At 41.3% G+C, this 14,538-nt stretch overlaps 1 protein-coding gene across 1 annotated transcript in view; it reads right to left on the bottom strand.

Moving 5' to 3' along the window:
- The window catches only part of LOC134436081 (uncharacterized), a 50,918-nt gene that overhangs the window by 11,931 nt on the left and 24,449 nt on the right, over positions 1–14,538 (bottom strand). The window contains exons 11-15 of the mRNA XM_063185107.1: positions 9,098–9,226; positions 3,848–4,141; positions 2,515–2,814; positions 1,383–1,709; positions 893–1,027 (exon numbers count right to left, since the gene is read on the bottom strand). Of these exons, the coding sequence (XP_063041177.1) occupies positions 893–1,027; positions 1,383–1,709; positions 2,515–2,814; positions 3,848–4,141; positions 9,098–9,226 (1,185 nt within the window). The remainder of the gene's footprint in view (positions 1–892; positions 1,028–1,382; positions 1,710–2,514; positions 2,815–3,847; positions 4,142–9,097; positions 9,227–14,538) is intronic.

The raw sequence follows: 14,538 nt of genomic DNA, 5'->3' as shown, positions 1-14,538 counted from the left end.
TGTTTCTACAATAACTTTCAGGAAAATGCAACAACGAATGTATTGCTTTTAAGTTTAGATTGTAATATTTTGACTAACAGTGAGAATTAGCAGTCAATGTGTTAATTATTATTATTATTTTTTTTCATGCCCATATGCAGAACTTACTAAAGCAGAATTTCTCTTTCTTTTTGGCAACGGTGGTAAATGCCACAAAAGCACCAATGAGCACCAATCCTACAATCCTGTTATGTGACAACATATACTTCTTTCGCAATGTATAACAGTGTACGTTTGTATGCATGTCAGCGTGTGTATGAAAGTGGAAACAGTAGAGATGAGTAGCACAACCTATCACAGACGTTTGCCATTAGTATTCCAAAATATTTCTTTCTGCAATAAGTTAAAGGATAACTTCAGCCAATTTCAACATGCAGTTGTAATGCTCACACTACCCTGGACTTGTCAGTACCTGAGGTTTTTTTTTTCTTCAGCCTTTTCCGAGATCCTGGTCATTGTAATGGGGGCAGGTGTTTGTTTATATTTCAAAAAAACATCTTGATTTATTCCCAAAAACATCCAAAAGGTTATGCAACATCAGCAGACAACTAGCAAACAGCGATACCTTTTGGGAAAATATTTGGAGTAGGCCTATGTTAAGAATTTTTAAAATGTAAACAAAATCTGCCCCCATTGGAATAGCTCAGATGTGGCATCACCGGGTACTGACAAGTCAAGGGCAGCATGAGAAATACAACAGCATATTGAAATTGACTGAAGTGGTCCTTTAAAGACAAATGCAACAAGAAGTGTGTTGCTTTTCAAACAGTTTTATTTGCAATATTTTAGATAACAGTGAGCATCAGTGGACAATATTTAAAATATTTGTTTCATTTCCATATGCAGAACTTACCAAAGCACAATTTCTCTTTCTTTTTGGCAACGAACAGAACAGCAAGACCAAGAGCAGCAAGAATCACCAGCACTGCTACACCACCAACTGCTTCACTGGGGAAGGACTTGGCATCTTCTGGGGGAGGGACTCCAACTACAAAGAATGGCAAAAATGCTTAACCCATTGAGGACTGAAGCACCTGCAAAAACGCCTGCTGAATGCCTAAGCCCTTGTTGGGAAAGTTGCCCTCAGCCTATAAAAACCTAAATATCTCAGCCTCTGATGCACATAAAAACATGAAATAAGTTGCATTTAAATCCATAAGACCCTCATCTTGCATTAGAGTGTGTACATTCAGCTGTAACATACCCACATTTTTATATCAGTTTTTATCTATCAGTGTTTTGCCCTAGGAGCTGCTGTGCAATTGTTCAGTCACTGCTTCTATCATAAATACTACTTCCATCATTAATAATATCAACAGCAACAACAGTAATAGCAAAAACACATTTTACAAAAAATTGCCACCCATAGCCCAGGAAAATCTTGTCACCTTTTTCCCATTCAGCTATAATGGGGTTGTCCAGGGTCCTGTCATCCACTTTACATCTATACATGTTTATTTCCACCTTCTCCACTATGATGGTCACTCTGATCTGGTGGGTTCCATCTCCGTTAGGCAAGACATCCCTTTCGTGACTCTCCTTCTCAGGCCAATCATTCTTCAGGATGCTGATCTTCATGTCCTTTGGGTAGAAACCTGTGACTAAGCATGTCAACTGGTATTTCCCATGAGGTCTCCCGTTTTTGGCAAAAAGGTAAACCTTTGGAGGATCTGAAAATAATATATGTATATATTAAATATCGCAAGTAATATCGATATCGCGTTATTCAGTCATGTTATCGTAGCCTGGTTTTCAAGGACGGGTGGAGCGTAGCTACACACAATACCACACTACATTAACATGCTCCTCTCGAGTTGAAAATAAACGGAGCATTTATTGCTTAAAGGGACACTGTGTGAAATTTTTGTTGTTTATTTCCAGAATTCATGCTGCCCATTCACTAATCTTACCTTTTTCATGAATGCTTACCACCAGCATCAAATTCTAAGTATTCATTATGACTGGAAAAATGGCACTTTTCATACATGAAAAGGGGGATCTTCTCCATGGTCCACCATTTTGAATGTCCAAAAATAGCTATTTTTAGCTGCTAAAATGACTCTACTTGGACCATACTAGAAATTAGCTTATTACTTAGTAAACTTTCATGTAAAGATCAAATTTGGCAATAGGCAGCCCAGTTTCATTGATCAGCATAGTTGCAGTACCTTTTTTGACCAGTGTCCCTTTAAATATCAATGGCAGCTCGCATTTATGAATCACAGAACAGATTATAGACTATGTTGACTCTTAAGAGATTAACAGAAAACGTTTTTGCACAATTTGTTGGTGGTGAGTTGCAATAAATGCACCATTTTTTTCTGACTCGAGAAGAGCATGTTAATGGCAGCGCTACCAGATGGTAGTTTGTGTACACACACGCATCGTCGATGAGAACCAGACTAATGTTATCGCGTATCGCATATTTTTCCAATATCGTGCAGCCCTTGTACTGGTGCTACTGGAGGAACCTACAATGTTTTTGGCTTTCTGTAAGTTCACTGTCTCTATATGTTCGAAACTTGTCCAGCCACTCCACACACTCCTTCTCCAGGTAGCCCTTGGTGTACTGGTTCAGGATTGGCACGTCGTCCCACTTCCGTTTGGTCTGAAAAGCCTCTGTAACTGGTGCCACCCACTGCATCGAGTTGTCATCAAAGGAGAGGAAATCGCTGCCATCGTAACTGTATTCATCAACACCCTTGTAAAACTGTAGAGTACCGTCTCGCCCTTTGACAGCCTCACAGCCATGTCTCCACATCAAGGAATGGATATCTGAGGAATAAAATGACAAGTTAAAACTAGAAGCACTCAGAGAGCACCTCTACAAAGGAAGCTGCTTGATAGAACATTGGGCTATGTTACATCCTATTTTCATTTTAAGTCTTCCTGTCTTCTTTTTGTGGAGTTAGAAACTGGAATGTTTTGCCCTGTCCCGCAATTCAATTTGTGGTCACTAGGGGCGTCTAGATTTATAGGCCAGCAATGGTGAAGAATCTTTAAAAAGGTCCTGGTTCTGGTTCGTGATCTGGATCACCGGGTCCTTGGGCCATTACCAACAACTCCACTAAGTTTCGTCCAAATCCGATGATTAGTTTTTGAGTTATCCTGCTGACAGAATCTTTTAAAAAAAAGTCCTGGCTCCGGTTCGTAATCCAGATCCCCACCAGAATTGAATCACTTGTTCCTTGACAGACAGACAGACAAACAAACCAACGCGACTGAAAACATTACCTCCTTGGCGGAGGCACAAAGGTTGCTGGATGTCCTCTGATCCGTTTTAAGACTATATATGAAACATACGTATTGGCTTTTTGGCTTGTATTTAAACAACTTAATCAACACCTGGCTAGAAATGATATCTTGGAAAAAATCTTGGGTAGGACGGTCTTATACCTACCTACCATGTCTTACCATCTACCATGTCTTAAACTGGTTCAAAACATACATCATAGGAAGGCCATTTTTTGCCACCATTGGAGAACACGTCTCCAACAAGTCTGATGTGCCTTTTTGAGTTGCTCAGGGTAGTTGCTTGGGCCCTCTCCTCTTCTCTATATATATGTTGCCCCTGGGCTCCATCATCAGAGAGCATATTAAAAAACAAGGCCCACGCGTAGCGGCCTGAGTGCCTTCTTCAGGGCAGTACTGAAGAAGGCACTCAGGCCGCTTACGCACGGGCCTTGGTTTTAATTTGTCCATGTAGGACTTGTCAAGTTAATAAAGACATTTTAATTTGGAGTGCCTTAGTCAGATAATTTATTCTCATTCTTGAACCTGGACAAACCTGTAGCAACTTGGTACTTACCACTGGCGTTGTGCCTCATGCGTTCCATCAGGATGTTGACGTTGACTTTGAACCACTGCTCTTTACTCTTGCGTGATTGGGTGCCCTTCTCCCAGTAGTCTGCGGGGAGCTTTGCTTTCATCCAATCCTGTTCAGGTTTCTTGATCTTGTCCTCGCTGTTGTAGTAGTCAATCTTTCTGTCGTCTAGTAGTCCCATGGCAGTGAACTCAAAGATGCCAGGAGCAGAGACGGGCTGTGACAGGGCGGTGTACACATAGTACAGGGAGTGCTTTTCTGGCTCCAGCTGTATATCAGCTTTGAGGAGAAAAAAATGAAAAGGCAATTAATGGCTGTGAGCTCAGGATAAAATGTTTGTCAAGTGTCAATTTACAGTATGATCACCACAGAAGAGTAAACAAACATCGAATTCCACAGTGATGCCACTGAAAAGATGGAGCATTTAAGGTATTATTATATCCCCGAAACGCGGAGCGTCGGGGATGTAATGGTTTTGCGTGCGCCGCCGCGTGCGCCGCCGCGTGCGCCGCCGCGTAAGGTCTTTCGTGTTAACGCGAAAACTTTTGAACGGATGTTTGGATTTGTCCCAGATTTTTTGGGTGAATGCTCTAGGGCAGGTTCATGAACTGATTCGAGTTTGGAGGTCAACACTTTGAAGATGGCTGAATTAAAGATGGCCGAATTTTTGTTTGGTCCATAACTTCTGACCGGGTGGATGGATTTGTCCCAGATTTGGTGTGTGAATGCTCTAGGGTAGGTTCATGAACTGCCTCGAGTTGGGAGGTCAACACTTTCAAGATGGCTGAATTCAAGATGGCCGAATTTTTGTTTGGTCCATAACTTCTGACCGGGTGGATGGATTTGTCCCAGATTTGGTGTGTGAATGCTCTAGGGTAGGTTCATGAACTGATTCGAGTTTGGAGGTCAACACTTTCAAGATGGCTGAATTCAAGATGGCCGAATTATTGTTTGGCCCATAACTACTGACCGGGTGGATGGATTTGTCCCGGATTTTGTGTGTGAATGCTCTAGGGTAGGTTCATGAACTGATTCGAGTTTGGAAGACAACACTTTCAAAATGGCGGAATTTTCATTTGGCCCATAACTTCTGACTGGGTGGATTGATTTGCCCGGTAACACCTTATTTTAATGGTTCATCATTTCAGTGAATCTACCATATTAGGTACAGTGTAATAACCAATGTAACAATATTTAATACCATGTAATACTAGTGTAATACCAGTGTAACAATATGCAATATCAGGTACAGTGTAATAACGAGTGTAACAGTATGCAATACCATGTAATATAGTGTAATACCAGTGTAACAATATGCAATACCATGTAATACCACTTACGCACAAACACATGATGTAAGTAAAAACATTACATTGTATTAAATATTGTTACACTGGTTATTACACTGTACCTAATGTGGTATATCCACTGAACCATTAAAACAGTATTACCATTTGCTTCATTTTCACAATAGTCGTTTGGTTTTAAGCCTATGCACGTCATGTCACGTCTGTATGTATCATATACGTTTACGAAATGGTGGACGGGAGTGGTAGGAATGATGGGGGACTGGAAGCGTCGCATTTCGGGGATATACCTTAAGCAGTCGAAGGCGACTGCACAGGCAGTCTAGTTAGCTAAATTGTAGTTAAACAAAAAGAAATGTAATAACATTTCCATGATTAGACAAAGCAGTTGTTGTAGAAAAGTTGCAGTTATGGTGCATTTTTGTCTAGTCGTGATCCCCATAGGCCCCTGTACTGAACCCAGAAATGTTGAGTACCCTAATGTTTTATTGCAGAAATGTCATCTGTAGGCTAAATGAATGGCATTTAGCTTGGTTGCCCAAAGTTGCACAAACTTTTGGGTACTCAACATTTCCTTTGTGTCACATCCATATACTGTAGTACATATAAACACTAAATGTGGATAAAAAAACAAACAAAACAAATCAAACCAAAACATCATTGTGACAGATGTGTTTAGTTGTCTTGTGTTTTGAAGTCTCCACTAAGACATCCATAGCCATGTAAACATGTAGACATTTCTACTCCGAATCAGGAATCCATGAACCGATCCCCAGTTTTCAGTTTCGCTCAATTTCTCAGCATAATTTCCACACTACATATTTGAAAGGCTCCCGTTCACAGTCTAACTATCCATGACCTACCATCACATGCTTGGTGATCTCAAAATTTCAGGGATTTCAGTTTACCCACTTAAAATTGATTGATCCATTATCTGGAATAGCACAAATATATACAGTATACCCACTTCAGAAAATGCTCAAATATACAGTACTGTACCCACCATTAAAAAGTAGACTACACCACTGTCTAGGGTTGCCACATTTCAGGGGTAAAAAATCTGGACACACTGATGCGCGAGCACGAATCATTAATGACATATGTTTACTTCAATGGGCTAATCTGAAGCTGTGCATTATAAAAAAGAATTTACCCGGACAGACCATAAAAACCGGGACAATCCAGGAAAAACCTGGACGTGTGGCAGCACTAGTCTCACCCCTCTATCAGTGTAGCTAGAGCTCGCTTCTGTCTGCCCTCCTTTGGCACCTATGATTCCACCTGCAACCTTAAAGGGACACTGTCCCATTTTGGGAAATACGCTTATTTCACTCCCCTTGAGTTAATAGTAGGGTGTTACCGTTCTCCTGTACTTTCAACCGTTCTCTGGGTATGGCAGTGCAAATTTTACATCCATGCTAGCAGTTAACATTGAGTCCTATGGGACCAGCTTGCGGCTAACAGTACAGGAGAACGCTAAAACCCTATTATTTAACTCAAGGGGAGATGTAACATAAGCTTATTTCCAAAAATGGGACAGTGTCCCATGGTGCATCTATCGTTTCACTGTGGTGCTTGTAGTATGTAGAAAATGCAACAAGGAAATAAATACCACTAGGAATTTACACAGACCGGTTAGACAACACACTCTCAGTACAGTGCGTCTTGGAACTTTGGTCGTCTTGCTAAGACAAAGGACTAGCTTCTAGTAAACATTATACATGACATGGGACCTTCTTGAATTATTGATGCCTGTGTATGCCATCGGTGGGTTGACTGATTTCATGTGTGTGTGTGTGTGTGTGTGTGTGTGTGTGTGTGTGTGTGTGTGTGTGTGTGTGTGTGTGTGTGTGTGTGTGTGTGTGTGTGTGTGTGAGTGTGTGTGTGTGTGTGAGTGTGTGTGTGTGTGTGATAATGTGTAAGAATACATAACAGTAAGTACAGGACAGATGTAAGATTGGTAGGAAATGTGATTATGCTGTTTAGTGAATGCATGAGATGGATGGATGAATAAACATCTATTTTAAATATGATTGATATATTTAAAAAAAATGAATGATTGGACTGAATGAGTGTATAGGCTGTTTTTATTATATATTATTGTTATTGCTGCTATTGTCTTGTTTTAAAAGCCCTTCTAGGGACGGGCATTGGAAATTAGCTTTTGGCTTTAAATGCTATGATGCTTGCTGTTCTGTTTCGTTGTTATGCAACCTACATGTTATGTATCTGTCCCTATCAAATAAACTAAAATAAACTGAAGGGGAGGCCCCATATACAGGACTTATTCCCGCGAGGCCCTAGTCAATTGCCTAGGCGGGCTATTGGTAAAAGCGGCTCTGCTTGCTGACACACCTGCACTGCTGTCAGTACTGCTACAGAGGACTTATTTCCGTGGGGCCATAGGCCAGGGGTGTCAAACTCAAATTGACCGAGGGCCAAAATCGCGAAGTCGCAGGCCAAACTCGGGCATTTCAGTCCATTTTTGTAAAAAAAATAAAATAAAAAAATGTTTCAATTGATGTCTAAACAGATTCCCATCATAGTTCAAATGTGTCTGCACATTCTGTTGCATTTGAGTGTGAGTTGTTTCAATGGCCTGGGCCCACTCATATTCATACTCAAATCATATTCAATCATATGTGATATAAGAATTTTCATGTTCAAATCTTAATACTCTATACAGTTATAGTGTATGTGGGCCAACTGTTATACACATTTGAAATTATCTTGTGGGCCAAATAAAATTTGGCCCCCGGGCCTGAGTTTGACATCCCTGCCCTAGTCAATTGCCTAGGCGGGCTATTGGTAAAAGCAGCTCTGCTTGCTGACACACCTGCACTCCTATCTGCCTCCTATCTCTATCGCCTTGTTATCCATTCCTAAGGTCAATCTAAAAGAGGTAATGTTTGTAGTCTCAGGGCACCTACAGTAGGCTCTGGAACAGGCGTCACCAACACGGTACCCGCGGTAGCCCTGGAGGTGCTTCCAGGTGCCCACCAAGGATGTAAATAAATAGTGACGACTACAAGATTTGAGTCACAGTTCTTAATTTAAATATGATATTATTTCTTTATAGCCTATACATAATATTTATTTATGACTTATAAGCAAATTATTATTCAATCTAGTGTGATTTGGGAATGAAGTCAAGACATCAGTAGAGGATTTTGAGCAAAAGTAGCCCTCTGGTAGCCCTTGGTTGCTCTCAGTAACCCCTGAGTAGCCCTCGAGTAGCCCTAAGTAGCCCGCAGACCTAGAAAGGTAGGGGACCCCTGCTCTGGAATGATCAAAGGAGGAAACCAAGTCAGCCAAATCTCTATCCATGTTTGGCCCTCCTTAACCCGTTGAGACATAGTTTTATAAATGTGCTGTTACCAGAATGGCAACGGCCAACTCGTAGTGCATCACTAAAGGCCCTGTGTTATGTCATAGTATTGCAGTGCTATGGTTAACTGTTCACTATTACAGAGTGCCACTGGAGGTACGGCGAGCATCAGGGGGCTACAACTCATCGTCATAAAAAGTTTTGCTTGAGCGATGTCATTTCCAAGTAGTGTTGAGTTACAACTGAAATTATTTTGTTATAAAAAGTGCTATATTAACACATTTAATATAAATAATAATAATAATAGTAATAATAATAATAGCAATAATAATAATTGTTATTTCTATTATTATTGTTGTTGTTATTATTATTTAAGTGAATAAAATGCACCAATAAGACATAACAAAGGATAGTCCTTATAATATCATAAAATCATGTATACTGCCTGTTATCACTTCTAACATAAGGTGTGAGAACCATCTGAGGTACAATCCACCTGAATTTAAAATGGCGGACAAATGACACCAGTACAGGTGTTTGTCCATTTTACTTTCACTTTGCTGCGCCCAGACATAAACCATTTTAAAGTCAGCTCCTTACCAAAACACGTCGAGACAATCGCACAAACCACGAAAAGGGTCCCAGGCCCCATCCTGGGTCGAGCGAAGTGGATCCTGTCACTTGTCTTGACTTTGTAGGTGACCCTTTGTTGATTTTGACAACCTCCGCCTCACCTCGCCTCAACAAGGAAAATGTCGAGTCCACTGGCAAGACCAACTGAGTGCTGTGATGTCGTAACATGCCCCGTAAATAGCCTACATTAGACTCACTGCTGTGACGTGTCAGGTTACAGCTTGTTCAAGTGCAGCAGGTAAACCTGCCGTACCATGCCCTCCAGTGCCAAAGGAACAGCACTACAGCAGGGTTGCCAGATGAGGCTGATAATTTCCAGTCCAAAAAAATGCTCAAAACCCGCCTAGAAGCACAAAATCCTGCCCAATTCTATTGATTTCTCTGGCAAAAATTGGGCGGGTTTTTTCTGCTAAATGCCATTTTTACCCGCACACAGCCATTCTAAGCAGCCCAGGGCGGGAAACAGCCCAATCTGGCAACACTGCACTACAGGTGTTTTCAGTGCACAGGTATGGGCGTGCCCTAGGAAGCTATACAGCCAATAGCTATGAGCTATTTTTTTTTTTTCTATTTTTTTTTTTTTTTCCAACAATCAGAGGTTGAGTTGTGCGCAGCCAGGTTTGTGCAGCCAGGGAGAAACAAAAAATGAGAACCCATGTATACAGGCGAGGATAGTTGTCTTTCTAGGCTTCCACATCTTCCTATCTGTATTTATATATATATGTAGAAAACTAGTCGGCCAAAACTAACTGTGCCCTTACCCAACTCAGGTCATGTACTAGTTAGTCTCCACACACACTCACCCTATGTGGATTCCAATATGTGGACTTCCGTCCTCCCTTGCTCACTTGCCTGCTTGTGACCTCATGATGATGTCACTGACGACAGAAAATGTATTCAATATCTTGCAAAAGCACAATTCTAATGTCATTTTCTCTTGTGTAATTGTTATGGTGATTGAAAAACAGTCCCTCAAAAGTTGTTGTGGTTACATGTATGCTGACAGCTGGGAAACTTTATTGTTTTCTCCACGGAGGCGGGGCGAGGCTACAAGCACAAACAAAGTGGAGGACGGGAGTGTGCATATTGGAATGAACACATGTGCCTCGTTCAAAAAATCGAGAATCCCCAGAAAGCCGACCTAAAACCTCGGGAAAGTGGGAGTGAACATTTGGTGACGCAATGTCAGATCGATAATTATCGAGGTTGATCTCTAGCGGAAGTATAGAAGAACCAGTTCCCGAGCTTGTGTTTTGTGTGACGACGCACGCATCATCAACATGGCGCCCATGCATGCAACTGACATGTAAACAGTATCATAAATGCTAAAATATCATCTTGTAATCACTATCAACAACACCAGTCAATGTCATTCAATTGCAGATGCACATATGTCAGTAATGCTGGTCTCTGGCTGTTTAATTTAGCTTACTTCAGCTAAACTTAGGCCTATATGTCGTGGGTGTGGAGGCTCAAGGTGAGGTGAAAAAAAGAAAAGAGAACCAAAACAAAACACGCATGAATCCCGATTGTTCCGGGATCAGTGGCGTTCATGCGCCAAACTCCAGAACTCGATTGTCATGTGAGCAGTGTCGTCAGCTGTCTCGAGAGGTCCCGAGCTGGTGAAGGCAACAATTATGTGGATTTCTGAGCTTGCCATGTGTTTACCTGCCCACAAGGTGTCGCCATTCTGCCATTGATTTGTCTCATTGGTTACCGATAATTGTCTCACTATGCTTTTTGTTAAGGGGATTATTGATGGTGATTAATTAGTTGGCCTATAAAGCCTCTGTTTTCAATCCCTGCAACGTTTTACAAAAAAGAGCAAAGGGAATGCTTCACTGGGTCCTGTATCCAGTTAGTAAAAAACGGTGCTCATAAAAAAGAACTTGGGCATCCAAACTTCCATGAAAAGATAAAAAACACTATTTGAGGCACTCCTTACTAAAGTTAAAAAGCCTTTATTAAATACTGGCTACATGCCAAATTTAACTTTAGTAAGGAGTGCTTTAAATAGTGTTTTTTTAATCTTTCCCTGCAACGTTTTGCTACAGTTTCCTGTGTGAATAACTTGTGTGGGCGCAACGTAGCCAAACGTTCCCCAACAGACTTTCGGGATATATTTGCTACCCTGATCTCGAGGAATACTGGATACAACATCCCATTCGCCACAAGAGAAGACCAGGTTGTTAGGCGACTGTACGTGCAGGACGCTGTAGACATCTACTGCAGGTCAGGGGCGTCGCCAGACCTATTTTACAGGGGCACGTGCCTGGGTATTGATTTGCTGTGCCCCAGTAAGAGTTTCACAAAAATAAACAACTTTGCTACTTTGGAGTTTAGCATACAGAGTAATCTACAGAATGTGCACATGCACTACTTGCAATAATACAATTAATTTGTGAAAGCCCATTGGGAAATTCCAACTCCCATTGTCATTGTGACACAGCACACAACGAAATTGCATTTATGCTTCACCCATGCAAGTGGGGGAGCAGTGCGGTGGGATGGTACCATGCTCAGGGTACCTCAGTCATGGAGGAGAGCACAGGTTGATCACTCCCCCCACCAACCTGGCGGGTCGGGAGTCGAACCGGCAACCTCTGGGATGCAAGTCTGAAGCCCTAACCGCTCACCCATGACTGCCCATTTTTACAAGCTTTTAAAAACAAGCAACTGCAACTGTGCCTCTGCACAGCATTAGGTCAGCTGACGCCCCAGCTGTAGGCCCTATACCAGTGATTCTCAAAGTGTGGTCCGGGGACCACTGGTGGTCCACGACAGAGCTCAGGTGGTCCCCGAGGGGATTTCTACTTTTCCAAGACAAGCTAGCAGTAGACTATATTTGTAACATTATTACAAAGCTAAACATAGCTGAAGTTTTATTTTCACCACAATAAGACAGGCTTGTGATGTGAATAAAAAGTAAGGGAAGTGCCTCGAATTTAGCAGTGTCAAATAAGCACCCGTCAACTGTCAATTCAGTTGACAGGTGGTCCCTGAGCATTTTTGGGGGGACAAAGTGGTCCTCGGTCTGGAAAAGTTTGAGAAACACTGCCCTATACGTATGTCTATGAGGGGAGTTATGTTTGCAGTGATGGGATTTTCGTCTCTCTCCATTGTAAGGAGAGCCGGCTCTTTTGCCTCCCAATCGGCTCCCCCATCCATCCATATTTCTCGCTTATTATTCTGGTCTGCTCCTGTCATGTTTCTGCTGCTTGACTGTTGTCTGTAACCCCTAGCGATGCCCATTATACATCTTGGCCAATTACTGTATGTGCCGTTTTCACGTAAACACATTGAGAAAAAAAAGTGTTTTCCTGCACTAACAAGGGAAAACAAATCGCCGGCTCTGTGGAAAGTGCAGAGCATATGCGCAACAAGATTCAAGATTTAAGATTAGTTTATTACTTCTTATTATAGGTTTGAAGCCTATAAAGAGTAAAAATTGTTGTGTTTTTGTGTCCTCAAAAAAAGATTGGGGGAGACAGTGAGGCACCGGAAGACAATACTTTTTTTTATTTAAAAAAAAAAAAAAAGCGGCTCTCGTTGTGTGGCTCTTAGAACCGGCTCGTTCACGACCGAAACATGACTATTACATTGGGAAACTATAGGGAAGATTGATTGTGATCCACTACACCGGTTTCAAAAGTTTAATGAATTCATACAGCAATCATTGGAAACAGGGTAGGCCTACTGCCGGCCATGCACGCGCTGCAGTGAGTGTATACAACTATGAAGACCAAAGTAGGCAGAAATTTCTCGGCCGCAAGGCAAATGCTTTATTTCACTGCAGCCCAATACACTGCACTGAGTTCCTTTTTTGCCCATAATTCTTAACTCATTTTAGCCCAAGACCTTTTTGGGGAAAAGGTGTCCTCTGCCTATTAAAACCTAAATATCTCAGCCTCCGAAGCGCATAGTAAAAACATGAAATAATTGCATTTAAAAGCCAGGACCCTCATTTTGCATTGTAAATGTGTTAATTGAGCTCTGACATACCCACATGTTTAATAAAACTAGGGGTCGACCGATACAGGTTTTTTAATGGCCGATCCGATACCGATTTCTTTTCATCACCCTTGGCCGATACCCGATTTCCGATACGGGTTAAAAAATGACAAATATTCCAGGTCTCAAGTTAAAAATAAACATTCCTTTAACATTATCAAATTGAGGTAGAATTGAGGTAGAACAAATTGAGGTAGAACTGAGGTCTAACAATCAAGTAATGTCTAACAATCAAGTAATAAAAAAATAAAGTGTCTTGGTACTTTTAAAAAAAACCAGAATGACATAAATTCTAAATATTGCTTATCAGCCAAAACCACACGCGTATCGGCCGATACCGATACACTTAAAAATGCAAATATCGTCCCGATGCCGATATATATCAGTCTATCCTTAAATAAAACAGCTCAAATCTCAAGAACTTGAATGCAGCGTATATGTCACTCCAGGACAAAATGGGTTAATAAACAACATTCGTAGCCCTGGCTAAGGGGGACCCTTTATTTTTTCACTTCTTGTTTCACTTCCTGTAGTATATCCATGCCACTTCTTACAACAACCCAACACTCATCTAGGGAGGGGAACCTGTCTGGAGGCCATTTTATCCGCCCCCGATATAATTTTAATGTTGTGCAGCTTTACATGAAAGATGACATATTTTGTAAAGGAATCTTAGGAAATACATTTGCAATACAATTAAGTTATATCCAGGGGACCTAGAAAAGGTGGGGTCTGTTTTAAAGGTGGCTTCCTTCAATATAGGCCTAAAATGTGGGGGGAAATCCTGGTTTGTGTTCATAGTACGGCCCTTGGATGAATTTGAAGTGGCCCCTGGAATGAAAAAGGTTCCCCAGCCCTGTCCTATAGTATATCCATGCCACTTCTTACAACTCAACACTCATCTCTGGCCATTTTTATCTTGTCTACCTCAACTCTCAGAGTATGTCTTTTGCACATTTGTCTACACAGAATATGTTTATGCACATCGCCTTTTTAGTTTTTGCTTTATTTTTATTTTCCTCCTCCCTGACTATTACCTGTGTCTTTAAATGTCCATGTGGGCATTATGTGTATTTATGTAAGCTACTTGACACCTGAATTTCCCCTCGGGGATCAATAAAGTTACTCTACTCTACAAGGTTATTTGTTCCAGTGCTATCTGAGGATGCTTGACCTAAAACAACAGGGTTGGTTTAGAAGTTGCTGTGTATTGTAAGTTCTATACAATTACAATTGTAATCAAAGTCTAGAAAGTCTTTTTTTGCCCGATGAAGACCTGAGGGTCTTGGGCGCGTTATGGTGATTATCCCTCTAGCGTGCAGTGTGCGCATTACAGGTCAGCTGTTGTATTGTATTACAATTGGTCCATTCGACTTAAAACATAATTTAACGAATGA

Source organism: Engraulis encrasicolus, chromosome 20 (assembly GCF_034702125.1).
Source record: "Engraulis encrasicolus isolate BLACKSEA-1 chromosome 20, IST_EnEncr_1.0, whole genome shotgun sequence".
Classification (NCBI taxonomy): domain Eukaryota; kingdom Metazoa; phylum Chordata; class Actinopteri; order Clupeiformes; family Engraulidae; genus Engraulis; species Engraulis encrasicolus.
Note: the sequence above shows the minus strand (reverse complement) of the source record. Positions and strands in the feature narration are given on the sequence as shown.